The sequence below is a fragment of the Corythoichthys intestinalis genome, chromosome 5 (genome assembly GCF_030265065.1).
Source record: "Corythoichthys intestinalis isolate RoL2023-P3 chromosome 5, ASM3026506v1, whole genome shotgun sequence".
Lineage (NCBI taxonomy): Eukaryota > Metazoa > Chordata > Actinopteri > Syngnathiformes > Syngnathidae > Corythoichthys > Corythoichthys intestinalis.
In genome coordinates this window covers 59186289-59206512 of record NC_080399.1, presented here as the reverse complement: position 1 = coordinate 59206512, position 20224 = coordinate 59186289, and the positions used below count along the sequence as shown (strand labels likewise).

General features: G+C 38.2%; 1 protein-coding gene across 1 annotated transcript in view; it reads right to left on the bottom strand.

Annotated features, from left to right (window-relative positions):
• Positions 1 to 20224, bottom strand: part of LOC130915904 (septin-7-like) — an 81094-nt gene that overhangs the window by 25961 nt on the left and 34909 nt on the right. Inside the window, exons 4-8 of the mRNA XM_057836114.1 lie at positions 16560 to 16660; positions 14083 to 14217; positions 6031 to 6148; positions 5628 to 5720; positions 474 to 570 (exon numbers count right to left, since the gene is read on the bottom strand). Of these exons, the coding sequence (XP_057692097.1) occupies positions 474 to 570; positions 5628 to 5720; positions 6031 to 6148; positions 14083 to 14217; positions 16560 to 16660 (544 nt within the window). The remainder of the gene's footprint in view (positions 1 to 473; positions 571 to 5627; positions 5721 to 6030; positions 6149 to 14082; positions 14218 to 16559; positions 16661 to 20224) is intronic.

Sequence of the window (20224 nt, the reverse complement as noted above, 5' to 3'; positions counted from 1 at the left end):
TAAAAACTGGGAGAGTGTTAAATCCCCGCTTTTGCATAATGTGATCATGTTGCAGTTAATTACTCAACTTTCCAATGGTCAAATTAAAAAGGAAAGTGAACTGTCTGAATAATTATAAGAATTGGCCATTAAATAATAAAACAAAGGTTTAAAAAGGAAAAAAAAAATCATTACACAAAAGCTCATAAATCTACGAATATTCTTCTACAGTTAAAAAAATTTAAAAATGATCTGTCGTGGCTTCATCATTAATTTTACATATCACATTTTGACATAAGAGTCGTGTATCACCTGACAGTTAATATAACGATGGACACAAGGGGATTTGAGAACATACAGGAATGGACCGATATTCTGGAACATCCTATTGTTATTAACCTACAAAAAAAGTGCAAAATCCTTCAACATCCAAAGCGGAAAGATATACACTCTCAGAAAATATCTTTCTAGCTAAAGACCTGCTGTAAACCTACCTTCTGCCACACCCCAAGGGTACTGGCGACCTCTGACCTTCTTTCCATTCACTTCGATGACCACATTGCTACCAACCACAGCCAGCGGCATCTTCTCCTGGAGTAAATAAAAAAAAAAAAAAACAAACAACATGTATTTCTTATCAGCAAAATTCCACAAAAAATATTGTAACATTTTTTTTGTATTTTAATCCCTGAGGCTGCGACAACTAATTGGTTAAAATCGATGAATAAATTAGTTGCCAATGAATTTCATAAACGATTTCTGCCGGCAGCCATGAGCAGTCCCGTTTGGGTCCTTGTTTATGTGTAATGTGAGTGCATGAGAGAGAGAGCTAAATGCTACACTCAGGTTGGGTTGCTGAATCAATTATACTATTAAGTGTCGTTAGATTGTCTTTTGTGTTGTTAGATGCAGTGTGCTTTCGTCAGAGATGAGTAAATGAAGCAAATTGTATTGTTTGTATTCTTTGTTGATGAGAGGTTACTACTTAGCACAGAGTGCTAAGCTAGTTAGCGATTATGCTAATTTGTGTCTTAAGTGTCCGTTTGTATTGTTTTGGAGAATCCACATTAGCACGTCAGTTATTTTTAGATATTAAAGTTGTCTAATTTCTTTTTATAAAGAAACCACATATTGTATTTTTCTGACTATAAGTCGCATTTTTTTCCCCATAGTTTGGCTGGGGGTGCGACTTGTACTCTGGAGCCTTGTACTCTGGAGCGACTTATGTGTGAAATTATTAACACATTATTATATCATTTCGCATGTTATTTTGGTGTTATGGAGTGACACTGATGGTTTGGTAAACTTGTTAGCAGGTTTTGTGATGCTATAGTTATCTGAACAACTCTTAATAGCTATGTTACGTTAACATACCGGCCATGTCCGCATTTCGTTGTTCATGCATCATGTGACATTATCATACTGTACACTTATTCTGCATGTTGTTCTCTATTGTATTTTTATTTTGAATTGCCTTTTAAGATGACATATCTGCTCTATGTGTTGGATTTTATCAAGTAAATTTCCCCCAAAAATGCGACTTATACTCCGGTGCGACTTATAGTCCGAAAAATACGGTACTTAAACCCATTCATATAACAGCTTTCAACACAAACACATTCAAACTTTAAATTGTCATACAAGAGTGTGCATTGAAGTAGGATTTGGATTGGATTTATGAACAACTGTTAGATAAAGAAAACAGATTCATTCTTTTTATGTTTTATACTCAGAGCCTTTATTAAAAACTTTACCAAGTTTTATAAACTTAAAACAGTACAGTTGTAGACTACAGTTAAGTCAGGAAGCTGTAATAAAATATTATTGAAGGAAATAGTCGACCATTTTGTCTTCATGATTACTTACGACATGCCTTAAACAACTTCAAGTTAAATTTGTGTAGATAATGGGGAAAAAGTGACATTTATCCAATTCATCGTTTAATTACTTGTCTGATTAATCAATTATAAAAATAATCATTACTTGCAGCCCTAATTATTATTTTTATTGTAATTGGGTTGTCACATGGCCCTCTTTACCAATGACATCCCCAGACATCACCGGTCAACAGTACTAGAGTAAAGATGACGGTAATTAATGAGGTCATGTCAACAATAAGTTAAAACAACAACAAAAAAACAACGCTAAGATGCAGGACAAATTTGACCATTTAGATAGCTATTTATTTTGTATCCTACAAATGTTAGTTTAGCCCAGGTGTCGGCAACCCGCGGCTCTTTGAACCCACTGACGCAGCTCAGTTTTATGTTAAATAAATAAATAAATAAATGTTGAGTTAATTTTATTCTGCCACTGGCAAGATTTAACAAAGTTGAATTTCCCTGTAGTAGGCAGATCAATTCAGGCTCACTGCATGTGTTCGTGTATTTAACGCTCTCACAGGTCGAGAATACATAAACTATGCAATGTCACGGTTGCCACCGGACAGTACACCTGCAAGTCCTTGCACCATTCACAGGCACAAATATTTATACAGTACAATGGGTTTTCCCATTGGCAGTGTATCAAATACTTGTTATCCCCACTGTAGGTATACCTTCTGAGTAGCACCCGTAACTTTGCAAAGTTCACTCACGCAGGTCATGAATTCACTAACGATGTTGAGTCTTTGCGGCTACACCATCCGAATGGCAACCGTGACCTTACATATTGGGTGAATTCATAACCTGCGTGAGTGTTCCGCAAATAAGTGTGTAAAAAGTGAGTACTTATTCTGCTTACTAATAGGAGGCTAAACTATTTTGTTAAGCCAAATATGCATCACAAAATATACATACTGTATATAGTATATGTATTAGGGGTGTACCGGTACACACAAATCACGGTTCAATACGTACTTCAGTACGGGAGTTGCGATTCAGTACAGGTTTGGTACAATAGGGAGAATATAAAGGCTTTTTAATTTATTTAATTTTTTAAATCACAGCAGTTGAAAGTTAAAAGTTTGTTCTATTGGCTAAAACTAAAAAGCAGCTCTTATGAAAGTGCACAATAAATAGAAGGAAACATCAAACTTGTGAATTTGTGTTGTTATTAGGCATGTGCCGGTATGAGATTCTGACGGTATAATAACCTTAAGCAAAAAAAAATCACGGTTTCACAGTATTGCAATTACAGCTCTAAAATGTGTTACTTTGGGATATCTGGGTTTAAAAAACACACCACACGTTTTTCCATCAAACAGAAAATTGGAACAAAAGTACAAAGTAAAGTTAAATTAAAAAAAAACAAACATTTGAAATAAAATTAAAATAAATGCAGTCCTTTAGGTGAGTGTAAACTCACAGCCACAGCTTAACATTATTAACATCAGAACAAAAATAATTGAATTATTTTCCATAAAAAGCACATGTGTATGACTCGTATCATGTTTACATTATACACGCACTCTCTTTCTCAACAGCCAGAGAGAACAAAACATGTTTTATCACAGCTAGACACACTTAACACACTGGAGTTAACTCTCGTAGCTGGTGGGAAACGTTCATGATAGTGTTTACTAGCCTTTAATTTTGTATAAATGCTAAATCACATTGGAGGTATTGCCTCCTCGGCAGCCACCCTCCGCAAACATGTTTTACATGTCGGTTGGCCCTCCTCCTCTAAACCGTGGCCGTCTGTAACTTTTCTGTAGCCCAAGTATTCCCATACCAGTGATTTAGTTTTCTTCGATTAGGGGAAAAATTTCAGGAGTTTCACCTCACCTAAGGACCTGTTTTGGTTTTAGGTCACTTAGCGGCTTTGGTTTAGAAAATATTTGAATTTTCTGTTTTTGTAAATAGGCCCCCTATGAATCGGCCCAGAGTCCCGTCAACTGACAGTGAAGTCTATGGTAAATGGAATGATTCAAGTGTGTTTGATTGTTGTTTCATTGCCCAATTATAATTTATCGGATTAGGGCATTTACATGTAAAACGCGCCTCTATTTACGCAATTTTCAGGTTACGAGAACACTTCCAGAACGAATTAATGTCATAAGTAGATGTAAGACTGTATGCAGTTGAGCTGACGCAATCATTTCAAATGTGCGTGAGGCTCCCAGATTTGTCTACTCTGTGGAAACCGGGTCGAAATTGGCTCCTTCAGTGTTAAAGGTTGCCAACTCCTGGTTTAGCCGGTAAAACATGAACTCAGTTGTCGATTGGAAGCGTGGAAAGAGGCTAACGGATACAATGTTTTCATTTTGCCAGAGGCAGCAGTTACTGGGGCGTGTTACATGAAAGACCATTGCTGTAGTTATTGAATTATCTTGCCTGTAATCTGCAGCTAAAACTGGGGCAAAAATGGAACATGAAATGGAAACAGACAGATTAGACCTTTGTTCTTCCAAACTGCAAAAACACACCTCCTTTAAACTAGTTAAATTCCTTTGTTTTTAGTGCCATTCTACTCCAAATAAAAGGAATTATCTGCCAGTGCTTCAAGTAAATTTTACTCACTCAGATTGCTTCTATTAAGAAAAATAACTACTTGATAATGAGCTTAACAGACTTATTTTAAGCAACAAATTAGTACCGTAAATTTCGGACTGTAAGCCACTACTTTTTCCTTCATTTTGAATCCTGCGGCTTATTTGTTGATTTATTTGGGTTAATAGGTAAAATTTTATTTGACAGCGGCGTCATACGGCTGCCATAAGACTATCATGGGCATTACTGAATGGTGATGACAAATGACATTACGTGTCATCCAGCAAATTATGTCACTAACTCCATTTATGTCAAGCTTGGATCTTTTACATCTATTTAAAAGTGAGATAATTTGCCGGATAACAGTAAATGACATCTTTAATAAGCACTCATTAATGCTCATGATAGTGTCATGTCATAATTATGATTGTCTAATGACAGTCTTATGGCGCCACTGTCAAAAAAAGTGTAACCAAATACTATAACTAGCAATTAATGAAACAACTGGAACGGTAAATGAAGAAATAATTAGCACAGAACATGACTTTTCATTGTTAGTTACATCTGTAGCGCTGCAATGCATGCTAGGATGCATGTTGGACAACAAGAGTGTTGGCAGCAGAAGTTGACTATCTCCCCAAAAGGATTAGTGATGGCCAAATGAAGTTTTTTGAGGCAATGAAGCTTTGCAGCCAATTGGGTCAAAGCTTCATGGTGGTTCATTTGTTCTTATGACAGTCTTGTGATGCCACTGACAAATAAAGTGTTTATCGGTTAATATATTTTGGTGTAACTACCCCATAATACAGTGAGGACAGCTGTGGCTTATAGTCCAGTGCGGCTCATCTATGAACAAATGCTGTTTTCGTGTCAAATTTGGTGGGTGGCGGCTTATAGACAGGTGCACTTTATAGTGCGAAAATTAACGGTATATTTCATCTTAAAAAAGCTTGTATGTCAGAAATATTCTCAATTTTGGAATAGGTATTGTTCAAAACATTATTCAAAATTGTTTCTTGATTTGTGTGAAAATGACCAACTTTTAGATGTATAGGCTTAATAAGAACAAATGGTCATATTTACTTAAATCTGTTAACTAGTCTTTAACACTCAAAACAAGATGAAGAAATTTGACTACATTTAAGAAAAATAATCTGAATAAGACGTTATAAATTTGCAGTGTATATTTTCAGCCAACAACATTTTGTAGTTGTTTACCTTGATCTTCCGGATCATCTTGTTGTCCTCATCATCGTCTGTATCTGGGAATTCATAAATTTTGATTTTGTGCTCCTGGATCTCTTTCATTATCTATTTAGAAAAAGTTTTTCATGAATAAATATTGCTATTGGGATACTGTTTCTATCCACACAAGGTAACGATACAGATATACAGTGAGGAGCAGAAGTTTTTTTTTTTTTTTTTAAGATTATGTCTTGATAGGTGGAACTGCATCTATGATTGAAATTTCAATTTTTTCAAATTTTTACCTATTTTCTAAGTGGGTAAACTTGCAAAATCACAAAGGGTGCAAATACTTCTGCTACTCACTGTACATATGTTAAAAAAAAAAACACACACACTTAAATGTATAAAATATTCTGTTAGAGGTCACAAATACCTGTTTCTTAAAAAGCTGGCATTCCTCTGGCGTGAGAGTGTCCGCTTTTGCAATAAGTGGAATGACATTGACTTTGTCATGCAGCCTCTTCATGAACTCGATGTCAAGTGGCTTTAGTCTGTAGAATAAACACAAACCAAACATTAAAAAATATAAACACGTACAAAGTATTTTTTTTCCCGTGCTTTATTCAGACACATAAGTAGATAGACCTATTTGTGCTCAAGCATTTGCCCTTCTGCCATGGATATGTGCCCTTTCTGCCTCTCTTCATTCCTCAATATTTAAAAACAAAAAACAAAAATCATCCTCTCTGCCATCAATTCCCTCAAAAAGTGTTTTTATATCTGACAGGCATTTATTTGAGTTCTTTTGAGAATGGATCTATGGTGCACATGAGCCCCCACTTTGGAGGGTTGGATTTCTACTTTGGAATGAGTGTGATGATCACTTAGCACAGACCTTTAAAGTGCCAAGACAGCAAAAAGCATGTTTATTTCACATTTCACGCAGTATTTTATGCTTTGGACTATGCACCGTTTGGATGTGTGTGGAAGCGATCGATATAGTTATTCAATTTTTTGAATCCCGCACCATGAAAATGAGTGACTTACGGCCAGCGTCTGGATTGAGGAGGAAGGTGAATGTGACGTCAGCGGACTAATCATCTTCACAATACCGCCATTACTATAGTACGAAGGACTGTGGATTTTGCTAATTAATTCGTATACTTTTTTCGCATCATGCCAGCTCAATGTGCTGCAGGATTTTGTTGTTGCACGAGGGAGCCCTTTTGGGTTTCAAAAAGATCTTGTTGACTGCGAAGAATGGGCAAAACAAGTCCGACAACTGTGGGACCATTGGAGGGACAAGGAAGTGAGTAAGCTACGTGTTATATTATGTCAAATACTGTAATGGGATAATGGCACACATTTTAATAAGGAGGTGACTTGCATTTCGTGGGTGGCAATGCTCCCTGTCCACCAAAAAGGCGGGAGTGGCCGCTTCCTTTGGCCGACGACCAGAGGCTTGTTGCACACCATGGTCACCGGCTGATAAGCGCCTGTGCAGCCACACGCACTCGTCTGCAGTTCTTGATTGTGTAGAGACTTCCACCCCTCTCGTTCTCTTTATGTGCCCGCCGAGAGAGCACTATTCTCGCGCTTCAGCGTCAGCCGGTTTGTCCACTGGGAATGCGCCATTTTGATATATATGACTAGCCGAAACGCTCGCTGCCGGGGCTGGCCAATCAGTGAAAGCTATCACCCCTGCCGCCATGTGTGACATGAGTCGGGGTAGTTTCGTTTTCAAAAGGCGAGGAAGAGACTTGGAAGTGCCGCTCGGTTCGAGTTAGCATGTCGCCTAGCTCTCACACCTCCTGTTTTGTTTACGCTCTTTCCTCAGTCTCTGAAGCCGGGGCAGGGAAATGACAAAAGGCGGACTAACTCTGGTGGCATAAAATACCGTCGGGAGTTTTAGGATGTTGGCAGTTTTGACCATTGTGCAGTAATGTAGCCCTGTCGTACTAAATAAATGCGTTTTTAATATTTCATATTTCCACAAGACTGTTATTTGTCACGACCATACAATTTATTTAACAATTAGGGAAAAATACTTAGATACAAAGAATATCCTGTAAAAATATTGGGGTAGAAAGATTTTTTTAAGAAAGGATGACATTTCGCTGCTCTTTGTTGCATTTTCCTCGTTCTGAATCTTCCTCTTCCACTGGGCTGAATTCTAAATCTGCTGAAATCGTTACTATGCCGACGTCATCCCCCGGATGGCGGTGCCAGAGCGCTATAATGACAGGAGTAGCTAAACAGCAGATTATAGATAAATAAGACTCATTTCTCGTCATCTGCGCTTTCCCAAATTGTTGTATATAGTCGAATCGTCTCAAAATATGATTTTATTTCACATAATAATGCTATTTGATTTTTTTTAATGGTGTCACAGGCACTTTAAAGGCTAAAGTAACATTGCATATTCTCTCTTGCCATTACCATTTGTTTCAAAACAAGCAAGCCTCGGAACACATCCTGGCTTTAGGAACATCACTGTTTATACTAGAGGTGTGCATCGGCACTGCCCTCACGATTCGATTCGATTACGATTCGGAGGGCCACGATTCGATTCGATTCGATTCGATTAAGAGGGCCACGATTCGATTCGGTTCGATTCGGCAATGCATCACGATGCATTAAAGCCTGGGATGCATTAAAATGCTAAACAAAGCATATTTTTCGTGAATCATGAGGCAACACAAGCGGTCAGACATTAAACACCTTTTTATAGGCTCTTGTGTCATTCCTGGTTGTAGTCAAATGAAAATAGTAATATATATAAAAATAATAAAAAAACATCACAGCATTTAATTAGTGCTTTGAATGAGACCAGGGCTTTCTTTCTTTTTCTTTCTTTCTTTTTTTTTTTTTACACACAATAGCAGCCTTTCATTTTTTAAACACCGCATAAGTTTGGTCAAGTTTCCCACCAACCTCATAGAAGCCAAAATGTCTCCATATGCCTGCTTTCAATGTCTTTGGTGCGTCAATAATCTTTCGCGCTTCCTCTTTCTCCGCTTTAGCCATTGTTATTATGTCTTATCTCTGCTTTGAGTGCCACTGCGCAATTGCGCATGTCTGTGACGTTACTCCCGTGAGGAAGCCAATTTTAGTTCCTCATCCCCCCTGCATTGCTTGTACAATAGCTCCCTCTACAGGTAAACATGAGAATAATAATACAAATGGTGAAACCAAATCCATTGCATCACTGGAAGATTTTTGAACGGACTTATATATTTTAATATGTGCTGAATCGATTCGGCTTGTTGCCCGCATCGAATCGCATCGTCCATGGCCCGCATCGGGATGCATCGCCGCATCGATTATTGTTGACACCAGTAGTTTATACGTCTTTGATAGTGAATGAGTTAATCACCAGTGACCGGTGATGGTCAGGGTGGGGGCGCAGGATATGTCTCATAAGTGACACGACCTAAACACAGCTACGATGCACGCTGACTGACTACACATATAATCAGAAAATGTCACACATTGTGAACATGACAGAAACTATGGCCCATTTGTGAACATGACAGAAACTATGGCCCTTTTTTGTCTCGTTATCGTCTTGTCAGATGAAAACTGGCATTAGTCTTGTTATAATCTTAGTCTCCCAAGATATGTTTTTAGCTCTTCATCGTCTCGTCATGAAAAAATTGTCCTTAGACAAAATATTTCCATTATCGTCATTGTTGATTAAAACAACAATGCTGTCAATGGCAGTAAATGGATTCAGGGCTACAAGGAACAAAATAGTCCAGAGGTAGATTGCAATAAAAACTACATATACGAACAAATCGCACTGTGAATAAAATGAGGATGGTAATTTTCTGGCCGTGATTTATCATACCGTGCATACATTTGTGCGTGCGTGTGCTGCATGCACTCTGTACACGACACGTGCATGTTGATTGCATATAAGATTCAGAAATGTTCAATGGTCATCCAACACACTGTAGAATAAAAGTTCAGACATACAAAATATGGAAACACACCAATATTAAACACTGTAAAACATTAGCATAGCTACATTGACGTTAATGGAAAAAAGATAATGTGCTAACCTTTTTAGACTGCTATAAAACATTCTCGCAGTTGGACATCCGGGCATTAATGGCGTCACCAGCCACAACAAAGTGTGGCCATATTGAAATGGGGGCAAAACACGAGTCGCAAGCAGTTGCTCTTTCGTGCATTGTAGTACAAACGCGTTGAACTTTTGTCTTATTTGTGGTCTTTTTTTCCGTCGGAATGACTAAAAGTTGCCATGTTGCGGGTTGTAACACAAGGAAGAATTCGGATTCGCATTTGAAGTTCTTCATTCTTCTTCGTGAGAAGTAAAAGGACAAGCAATTGGCTGAAAGCAATCGATCGAGGAACAGTAAAAAGACGGTTCCGTGGACCAGGCACATTTGCGTTTGCAGCTGACATTTTATTACTGGTGAGTAAACTTTAATCAATTTTTTTGTTGTTGCCGCAATTAGCTGCTAGGTTTTAATAGACTAGGCAGTGGTTATTATTACCGGAACCCACAACTCGCAAAGATTATTTTTTTTTGCCGTGAACTGCTCTGATCGGTCAATCGGTATATTATTGGCCTGGTGGGAATTGGTTATTTTGCCGTGACGTGTTCACGGCTAAATAACGCTTGGAGGCAAATTACCGGTTACGGCAGAAATAATCACTCCGTATATACTACCAGTTTTCTTAGTTCCACACATTACATATTCCACGTAATTGATAAAGGTCAACTTACTGGGTGACTTTATGAGGTAGTTGTAGATGTTTCTGAACTCCACTGCAGGCAATTCCTTTGGATTGTTGATCCAGCAGATTTGCAGGCCAATACACGCCAATTTTAAGTTGTACCGCCTCCTCACGTCTATCGGCAGTGACTCGTGATAATAATGTCATATTTAAGATGTTTTTATGGAAAAAAAAGACGCAAAACACAGCTGAAATATATGAATTTCAGACAATGTTTGTCTACGGACGTTTACCAGTGCGTGCCCCCATTTCAAAATGGCGACACGTTACTATGCGAGACGAAGTCACGCCGACTGAGAATTAGCAGTCTTTTACAAAACGCCAACTTGCGGTTAAAACGTGACATTTCAAAACATGAAACTTGCTGGTTTACAGCATTTACAAATGATGCGGAAAAAAAAACAGACTGACACCACATGCATGATTAAAGTAGAAGCGCACTCTCTCTCTCTCTTTTTTTTTTTTAATCAGTGAAAAGTTTACGGGTAGCGGCTTAGCGAATGTACTTCCTTCCGGTGAACATTTCAAAATGAGCACATGTAAACATAGATTTCTGGAATTAATCTTACATGCTTCAGATTATACACTAAGAATATCTTCAAAAAGACATCCATTATAAAAAATCTGATTGGCAATGAATAATTTGGCACCAAATTTGCTAACAGGTGCACTTTGCAAGACAAGATGACAGTTATTTTGGCTCAAATAAACACTTTTGATTGTCACTAGTTGGCCAAGAACAAAAATGGCATTGCGCTTCTCACCTATTTCATGTTCTGCACTTAGCTAGCTTTCAAATGTTATTTTTATTTATTTATTTTTTAAATATTTATTATTTTAAATATAGTTTGTCTTTTATGTAAGAACGAAAAAATATTGCATTTGAATGTGTGATTTATTAGGATGTATTGTCACAATGATGTATTGCATTACAAAAGAAAACATCAGGTGTAAAAACTAGCAAATCGTGATTTATTGCAGCAATCCCAAATGGAACAAGGAACCCAAAATGCAAATTTTATTCCAATTAGACTTGATGGCAATTGCATTTTACTAATGTCTGAAGAGTGAGGGCACTCTGAGCTATGTTGTAGAACCCAATTTGTGATCCTGCATTGATGCAGTGGTTATTTTAAGTAACACGAGATGACGCATGATTTCACATGGCTGGCCAGCAGAACTCTGTCGAGCATGAAGGGAGATATGTTAATATTTTTAGGGTATTAGATGAGCTTGGCTAAAAACTGATAAGCAAATATTCCCTTCAGAGATGGGAGTTGACAGCAGAGGGCAGTGGTTTCCAATTGACAAATCCAAGACACTCCACTGTACCAGGCTAGAGGAAAAATACTAGTGATCCGTAATAATAAAGTCCTTATTTGATACAGTCACAGACCACGGCATTATAGTGAGAATTTTAAGACTAGGATGATAATTTATAAAATTGGTCTGCATTTCGTCAACATGGTTTCACTGCTATAATACAGTGGCCTCCATAATTATTGGCACCCCTGTTTAAGATGTGTTTTTTAGCTTCTAATATTTTTAAAAAAAATTCAAATAATATGGGACCTTAATGGAAAAAAAAAGAGAAAAATCCAACCTTCAATACAAGTGCATTCATTCAGTGGGGAAAAAATCCCACATAAAGAAAAAAATATTTGACATCAAATAATTTGTGTCACAATTATTAGCAGCCCTGGTGTTAATACTTTGTACAACCCCCTTTTGCCAACAAAACAAGGTCTGGGGACTGAGATGGTGTCAAGTTAAAAAAATAGACCCTTCGGTAGACATTTGTAAAATTACCCAAAAATAAGGAGAGAAGACACTCAGTTTTCTTGGCCAAGGAGAGCAAGGAGGGACTAGACAGAGAAATGCTAGATCTAGTAGATTACGCTGTATAGTCACCAAAATTGATCTAAAAAAATCCTCCTTGCTCTTTCTTTTATTGGGGGTTTGTCCTAACACAGAAGGGTGCCGCCCTAAAGGGAGGGAGAAAGCAAGCTGGAGACACCCATGTGATTTTGGTTGGCTATGTGTGAGCATGTAGGTGGAACTAACTAAATACACGTGTGTAAGCAAGGGCACTTAGGTAAACTGGTCAGAATGACCCAGACACTTCAGTTATGCAACGCTGCAGCCATGGAAGATGTCCTCGAATGGAAGATTGTCCTCGAAAGTCTAGACGAAAGTCCAGACGTAAGATGCTGAAGATGTCCTAGAAGGTCTAGTTACGCAATGTTGCGGCCATGAAGCAAGGCAGTTGTCACCCCGACCCTTTTTAACACTTTGTAACACTTAAACATTATACTACGGCCTAGTATAGCAAGCAATAATCATTTACTGGTTATATGAAATAAGAAAAAATATGGCAATATGTATTATGTATGTATTAGGCATATATGAGCACAAGCAAATATTCAATCAACCCTCGATAATTAACTCAACAGATGGCCATGGGAGGAGCTTGATTTTGTGTCTGGTGAACCATTTCTGTGTAGATTTGGCAATATGTTTAAGGTCATTGTCTTGCTTAAAGACCCAGTGACGACCCATCTTCAGCTTTCGGGCAGAGGGCAACAGATTTTGATTTAAAATGTGCTGGCATTTCAAAGCATTCATGATGCCATGCACCCTAACAAGGTTCCCAGGGCCTTTGGAAGCGAAACAGCCCCACAGCATCACTGACCCACCCCCATACTTCACAGTGGGTATGAGGTACTTGTCAGCATGCGCATCTTTCGTGGCACGCCAGACCCACTTACAGTAGAGTGTTTGTGGCCAAAAAGCTCAATGTTGGTCTCATCTGGCCAAAGCACACGGACCCAGTTGAAGCCTGGGCGTGCTACGAAAGATGCGCATGCTGAAAAGCACCTCATACCCACTGTGAAGTATGGGGGTGGGTCAGTGATGCTGTGGGGCTGTTTCGCTTCCAAAGGCCCTGGGAACCTTGTTAAGGTGCATGGCATCATGAATGCTTTGAAATACCAGCACATTTTAAATCAAAATCTGTTGCCCTCTGCCCGAAAGGTGAAGATGGGTCGTCACTGGGTCTTTCAGCAAGACTATGACCCTAAACATATGGCCAAATCTACACAGAAACGGTTCACCAAACACAAAATCAAGCTCCTCCCATGGACATCTCAGTCCCCAGACCTTGTTTTGTTGGCAAAAGGGGGTTGTACAAAGTATAAACACCAGGGGTGCTAATAATTGTGACACACGTTATTTGATGTCAAATAAATTTTTCTTTATGTGGGATTTTTTCCCCACTGAATGAATGCACTTGTATTGAAGGTTGGATTTTTCTCTTTTTTTCCATTAAGGTCCCATGTTATTTGAATAATTAAAAAAAATATATTAGAAGCTAAAATACACATCTTAACCAGGGGTGCCAATAATTATGGAGGGCACTGTATGGTAAATTGTAAATAGTGTTATACTTGTATAGCGCTTTTCCACCTTCCAAGGTGACCAAAGCGCTTTACACTACATTGCCATCTACCGACTGGTGACGCAGCACCAGGAGCAATGTGGGATTCCGTATCTTGCTCAAGGATACTTAGGCGAGTTCATGAGGGCAGAGAATCAAACCCACAACCTCTGGGTTGGGGGACAACTACTCTACCACTAAGCCACACCACCCCACGCCACCTCATATAATAGAGTTTAGTGTGTCACATTCAGAAATTAATCTAATTAAATCTTTACCTACCCGTGTCCAGAGGGCGCAATGAAGTATAGACAGCAATGGACCCTGTTGTCTGGCATCGATCTGCGGTTGACCCTCGATTCCGCATTCAGGAAGTCCTCACACTTACTGTCAATATAGTTGATGACTGGCTGCCAACTGGAAAAATTAGAAAACATTGTATAAAACAGGAACATGAAGAAATATTTTTAAAGGGTACCATAGATGGAAAGACGTGGTTCTGAAAAGATAAATGTTAGTACGAGTTACAATAGTACGAGTTACATTAATTTGATATTAAAACCCCCTCTAAATGTTTTCATTTTAATAATATTTGTAAAATTATTTTAACTAGTAGGTCGCCATTGTTGTTGACATCGCAGGGCGGTGACGTCACATATTGTTGAGCTAAACGAGTTGCTAAAATGTTTAAATAGAGTTTGACCAAAGTCTGAGTAAGTTTTATGTGTATTTTTCATATCTATTTTGATTGGGAATGCCAGTTCTCTTTGCATTGTTGTTTAACTGCGTGATAATAGGGCCTCATTATTACAGATTGAAGGATTTTTCTTTTTGTGAACATTATTTTTGAGATATAATTATTATTTTTGTTGTATTTTCACTATATGATACTTATGTTTGTTGTGAAGGAGTTGGCCGAAGCTTATGCCAATAAACGACGCGGTCCGAGCTACAAATTTGAACGCCTGTGTCCACCAGTGTTGTTAATAACGGCGTTACAATATAACGGCGTTACTAACGGCGTTATTTTTTTCAGTAGTGGGTAATCTAATTAATTACTTTTCTCATCTTGGCAACGCCGTTACCGTTACTGAGGACGGAAAGGCATGCGTTACTATGCGTTACTATATTGGTCGAAAAGTCTGAGGGAGACGGACTCACCGAGACGACAGAGCAGAGCAGGCAAGAAAGTTGTGACGCCGAGCAAACGCAATGCTAGGTAGCTCCAATAATACATGTTGTGGCCGATAGCCTACAAACTACGCCCGCATGTTATGGTAGATATGGTAGATATTACATGTACTGTATATAGATATAACTAGATGCAAAATGACAGAAATGGCACTAAATGCGTTAGTAGACAGCCGCCATCTTGAAGCAGTAGACTTTTTAGGACGGGTCTGTTGTAGAGAACCTTCCTAGCGAACCTATGTAACTTTTTATATAAAATACTTCTAAATCGGCAAAATCTTTACTTGAATCTATCTTTAAATGATGAAACAGTTTTAAAACTTTCATATGTCGAAAGTAGAGAGAAGGGAACTAGTGCAATAATGGGAGCAATTCTAACAACTTTTAACAGTTGATTCAGGTTAAAGAGTAAATTAGGGTAAAGAATTGGGCTCGGGCCAATTGTACCAAAAACCTTCACAAAAAACTTCACATAGTGTGGCCAATGTTTTTTTAATTCATTTATTTATTTATTTATTTGAGGGGGGGGGGGGGGGGGGAGTAATTATCACCAATTACTTTGCCAAGTAACTAATTACTCTTACATTCAGGTAATTGAGTTACTAACGCAATTACTTTTTGGGAGAAGTAATTTGTAACTATAATTAATTACTTTTTTTCAGTAAGATTAACAACACTGGTGTCCACTCGCCTTTCTCTGCCTCTTCGATCTCAATGTGCAAAATAAGGCGTCTTTATAATCTGTTGGGCATAAAATGATACGAATAGCCAGCAATCAAACTAAGTTTAATACATTTATTTGTTTTCCGTGTCGCTTATTCACCGGGAAGCAGGATGATCAACAATCTGGACATCTGCTTTTACGTGACAAAAATAAGGTGAGACGTAATTAGTCGCCATTAGACGTCTCGGTAGAGGCAAACGTCTTCGTGTGTTGTGATTTACGGCCCCAGGCTATCAGCAAAGATAACCAAACTGCTGTGTTTCACTGTATACCCTAATCATATGTAAAGCACACGACAGCTCTGGATGCTAACACAGCTCTGGATGCTAGCTATCTCCAAAAATATTGGAATAAGTTGGATTGCACAACAGTTTAGCGTGAAGATCTGCAAACAGTTTTTGACATCACTCGCCTGCTCTCGTCACTAGAGAAGGGAAGTGCTGTCACTAGCAAACTTGACACATGAACGCAACTTATCTCATCCCGTCTTTCCGGTTCATTTTGCTTTTGCTGTCGTTATCATCAATGTTCCACGGTTCGAATTGGAAGGGCAGAACCGATGGCATGTTATTGTAGTTAAAGAGTGACACTGTGGAAGTACGGTGTTCAGCATACCCATGTGACGTTACCGCCCTGCGATGTCAACAACAATGGTGACCTACTAGTTAAAATAATTTTACAAATTTTATTAAAATGAAAACATTAAGAGGGGTTTTAAAATATATTATAACTCGTACTGACATCTATCTTATAAGAACTAAATTTCTTTCTATCCGTGGTACCCTTGAAGAACAAAAATCTTGGTGACTGGGAAAAAATGACACATTAAATAAGAACACTTTACCAGTTGCTGTTGTCTACTGCATCTCCAAATCCTGGCGTATCAACAATTGTGAGAGTAAGCTGTACCCCCCCTTCTTTGATGAGCACCTTAGACTGCTCAACCTGAAATACACAAGCCATCTATTAACTTATGGAACTGCAATTCAGACTTGAGAGGTTGATAAAACAATGGTTTGCACTAGAGCCGGGCAATAATTCATTATATTGCATTAGACATACAGTGATATAAAAAAGTATCTTACCTTTTTTAATTTCTCACATTTCTGCATAAAATCACCATCAAATGTGATCTGATCTTTGTCAAAATTACACAGATGAAAAAACAGTGTCTGCGCTAACTAAAACCACCCAAACATTTATAGGTTTTCATATTTTAATGAGGATAGTATGCAAACAATGACAAAAGGGGGAAAAATGTACCATCACATTTAAAATTTTGTGGCCCCTCCTTTGGCAGCAATAACTTCAACCACAGACTTCTTGTAGCTGCAGATCAGTCTGGCACATCGATCAGGACTAATCTTGGCCCATTCTTCTCTCCAAAACTGCTGTAGTTCAGTCGGATTGCTGGGATGTCTGGCATGAATCGCTGTCTTTAGGTCATGCCACAGCATCTCAATGGGGTTCAAGTCTGGACTTTGACTTGGCCACTCCGGAATGTGTATTTTGTTCTTCTGAAACCATTCTGAAGTTGATTTACTTCTGTGTTTTGAATCATTGTCTTGTTGCAGCAACCATCCTCTTTTTAGCTTTGTCTGACTGACAGCCTCAGGTTTTCCTACCAAACATCCTGACAAACTTTTGAATTCATCCTCCCATTAATGACTGCAAGTTGTCCGGCTCCGAGTAGCAAAACAGCCCCAAATCACAATGCTGCCTCCACCATGCATCCACCAGTTTGGATGAGGTGTTGATGTTGGTTAGCTGTTCCATTTTTCTTCCACACATGACTTAGTGTGCTACTCCCAAACAATTCAACTTTGGTTTCATCAGTCCAAAAAATATTTTGCCAAAACTTCTGTGGCATGTCCAAGTGCCTTTTTTTTTTAACATTAAACGAGCAACAATGTTTTATTTTAGACAGCAGCAGCTCCGTGGAGTCCTCCCATGAACACCATTCTTGGCCATAGTTTTACATATAGTTGATGTGTACACAGAGATATTGGCCTGTGCCAGTGATTTCTGTAAGTCTTTAGCAGACACTCTAGGGTTCTATTTTACCTCTCTGAGTATTCTGCGCTGAACTCTTGGCGTCATCTTTGGTGGACGCCAACTCGTTGGGAGAGAAAACCACTCATCAGTGATTGGGCACACACCTGACTTAAATTGTTTGGTAAAAATTGGTTTCAATTGTTTTTTTTAAGTCTCCTTAGGCAGGCACTTACTTATTTTTCCCACCTTCTGTCATTGTTTGCATGCTATCCTCATTAAAATATGAAAACCTATGAATGGTTGGGTAGTTTTAGTTAAAGCAGAGTTTTTTTTTTTTTATCTGTGTGATTCTGACAAAGATCAGATCACATTTGATGGTGATTTTATGCAGAAATGTGAAAAATTCATACCACTGTACGCTAGATATGAATATGAAATATTGATTTTAAAAAAATTCTGAATAAACCCTAGGTCTGCGCCACAAAGCATTCTATGCTATGTTCAACATGCAAAAGTGGATTTCTAAAGTTAAATTTTACATACATCACATTCTACACGAGCTATATGACACCCATCATGAAAAATCTGATTGGCAATGAATACTTTGGCTCCAAAATGGCTAACATGTGCACTTTGAAAGACAAGATGACAGTTATTTTGGATCAAATAAACACTTTAGATGGGCTCTAATTGGCAGAGAACAATAACGCCATTAGGTTCGTCACATATTTCATAATCTGCATTTAGCTAGCTTTCAAATAACTCGTTATGCATTATGTGTGATTTTTTAATATTATTTTCTAATATAGTTTTTGTTTTATTTAAGAATAACAATTGCATTTGAATGGGTAATTTATTCGGATGTATTGTCACTGCATTAGTTGTTGAATTGGTTAAAAAAAATAGACAATGATATCGCATATCGGCAATAATTTATGAGACTGTTATCGTCTAGTGCCGTGAATAGCAGTCAATGAGTTACCATAGTCACTATTCTAGTGTAAAGTTTTGCTAGCAACCCGTTGGTTTCTTTTTATTTTAAACAGTCACACCTTTATGAAGAATATAGCGATTCCTGCCAAGAGAATACAGTATTGATAACCTTTTGTGTTAAGTACAGTATTGTTATACATCACTATTCTGATAATTGTCACATCCCTAGTCAACAAGAGCAACCCAGGTTCTCATGTTATTTGTAACAAAGTACTTTTTTCCCCCCACTGTTTGTTCTGTCTGTCGAATAAGCCACATAAGAAAAACAATGCACACTTTAGAATAAGTTGGAATCACTGGTTGGACAATAAGTGGGCTAAACAATCAACTTTTCCTCACTTGGTTGAATCTAAGAAACATACTTTGCCTTCACCACACGTCACATGTTTTCAAGTCCTGCCTATTGTTGATCTAGTACTTCCTGCAGTAACTTTGATGAGGTCTTACTAGCCACATACTTTCAGGACGTCTAGTTATTTTAGGATCCCCCATTTGACTAACTGCAGCCTTCATGTTTTAAAACAAACATTCTTCAGCTTCCACAAACCTTGAAATCAACTGTCTGTACAGCTGCGCGCACACTCACACAGGCAGTAATTTGGCATTGGTCTTTTAACTAAATTGCAAAACATGTCAGGAATAACCAAAATCTGCTGTTTGGACCATTTATATTTAGTCAAAAAGAGCGACAAATCCCTTCAAATTGTTGGCAGGGCAAATACATCATTAAATCAACATGTTCTATTTGAATGTTAAACTATTCTGGAACATTCTCCATTCTGTCTGAGAACACAAATTACCATAAATTTTGCCAAGTAATAAATTGCATACAAACACATGTACAGAATTACTTTAAGTCAAGATTGCGCAAAACTTTCCAATGTCAGTTTTAACCAAAGGTAGGTAGTAGGGCGGCAACAACTAATCGATTACATTGATTGAAATTGATTAATAAATAAGCTGTCAAATAATTTGATAATCGATTATTGCCGGCAGCTACGAGCAGTCCCATTTGGGTCCTTGTGTACGTGTAATGTGAGGCTACGAGCGCCAGTGATTAGAGAAAAAGAGTTCCCTGCTACACTCAGGTTGGGTTTCTGAATCAATAATACAGTGGTACCTCGACATATGATTGCTTCGACACGCAATCTTTTCGACATCAGATGTAAAATTTGAAACGCCATTTGTACGACATGCTCAAAATACGACGATTTATGACAGCGCCGCAGTTTCTTATTTCCCCCAAAACAGTTGCACAGCGGATTTTCGTGAGAGAGAAATCAACATGGGTTCCAAGAATGTTAGTACAGGTGGTGGAAAAAAAGGAAAAAGGTCACGCTTAGCATTGAAATGAAGATGGAAATGATAGAAAAATGTGAGCGTGGTGTGTGCGTCTGTGGACTATCTTGACGGTCCTTCTCCGACCTCCGTTTGCCATTCTTTATAAATTCAGGTGACAATTATTATTATTATGGCATCGGCAGCTTTTTAATCATTTATTTCAGAACTTGTGCAACACAA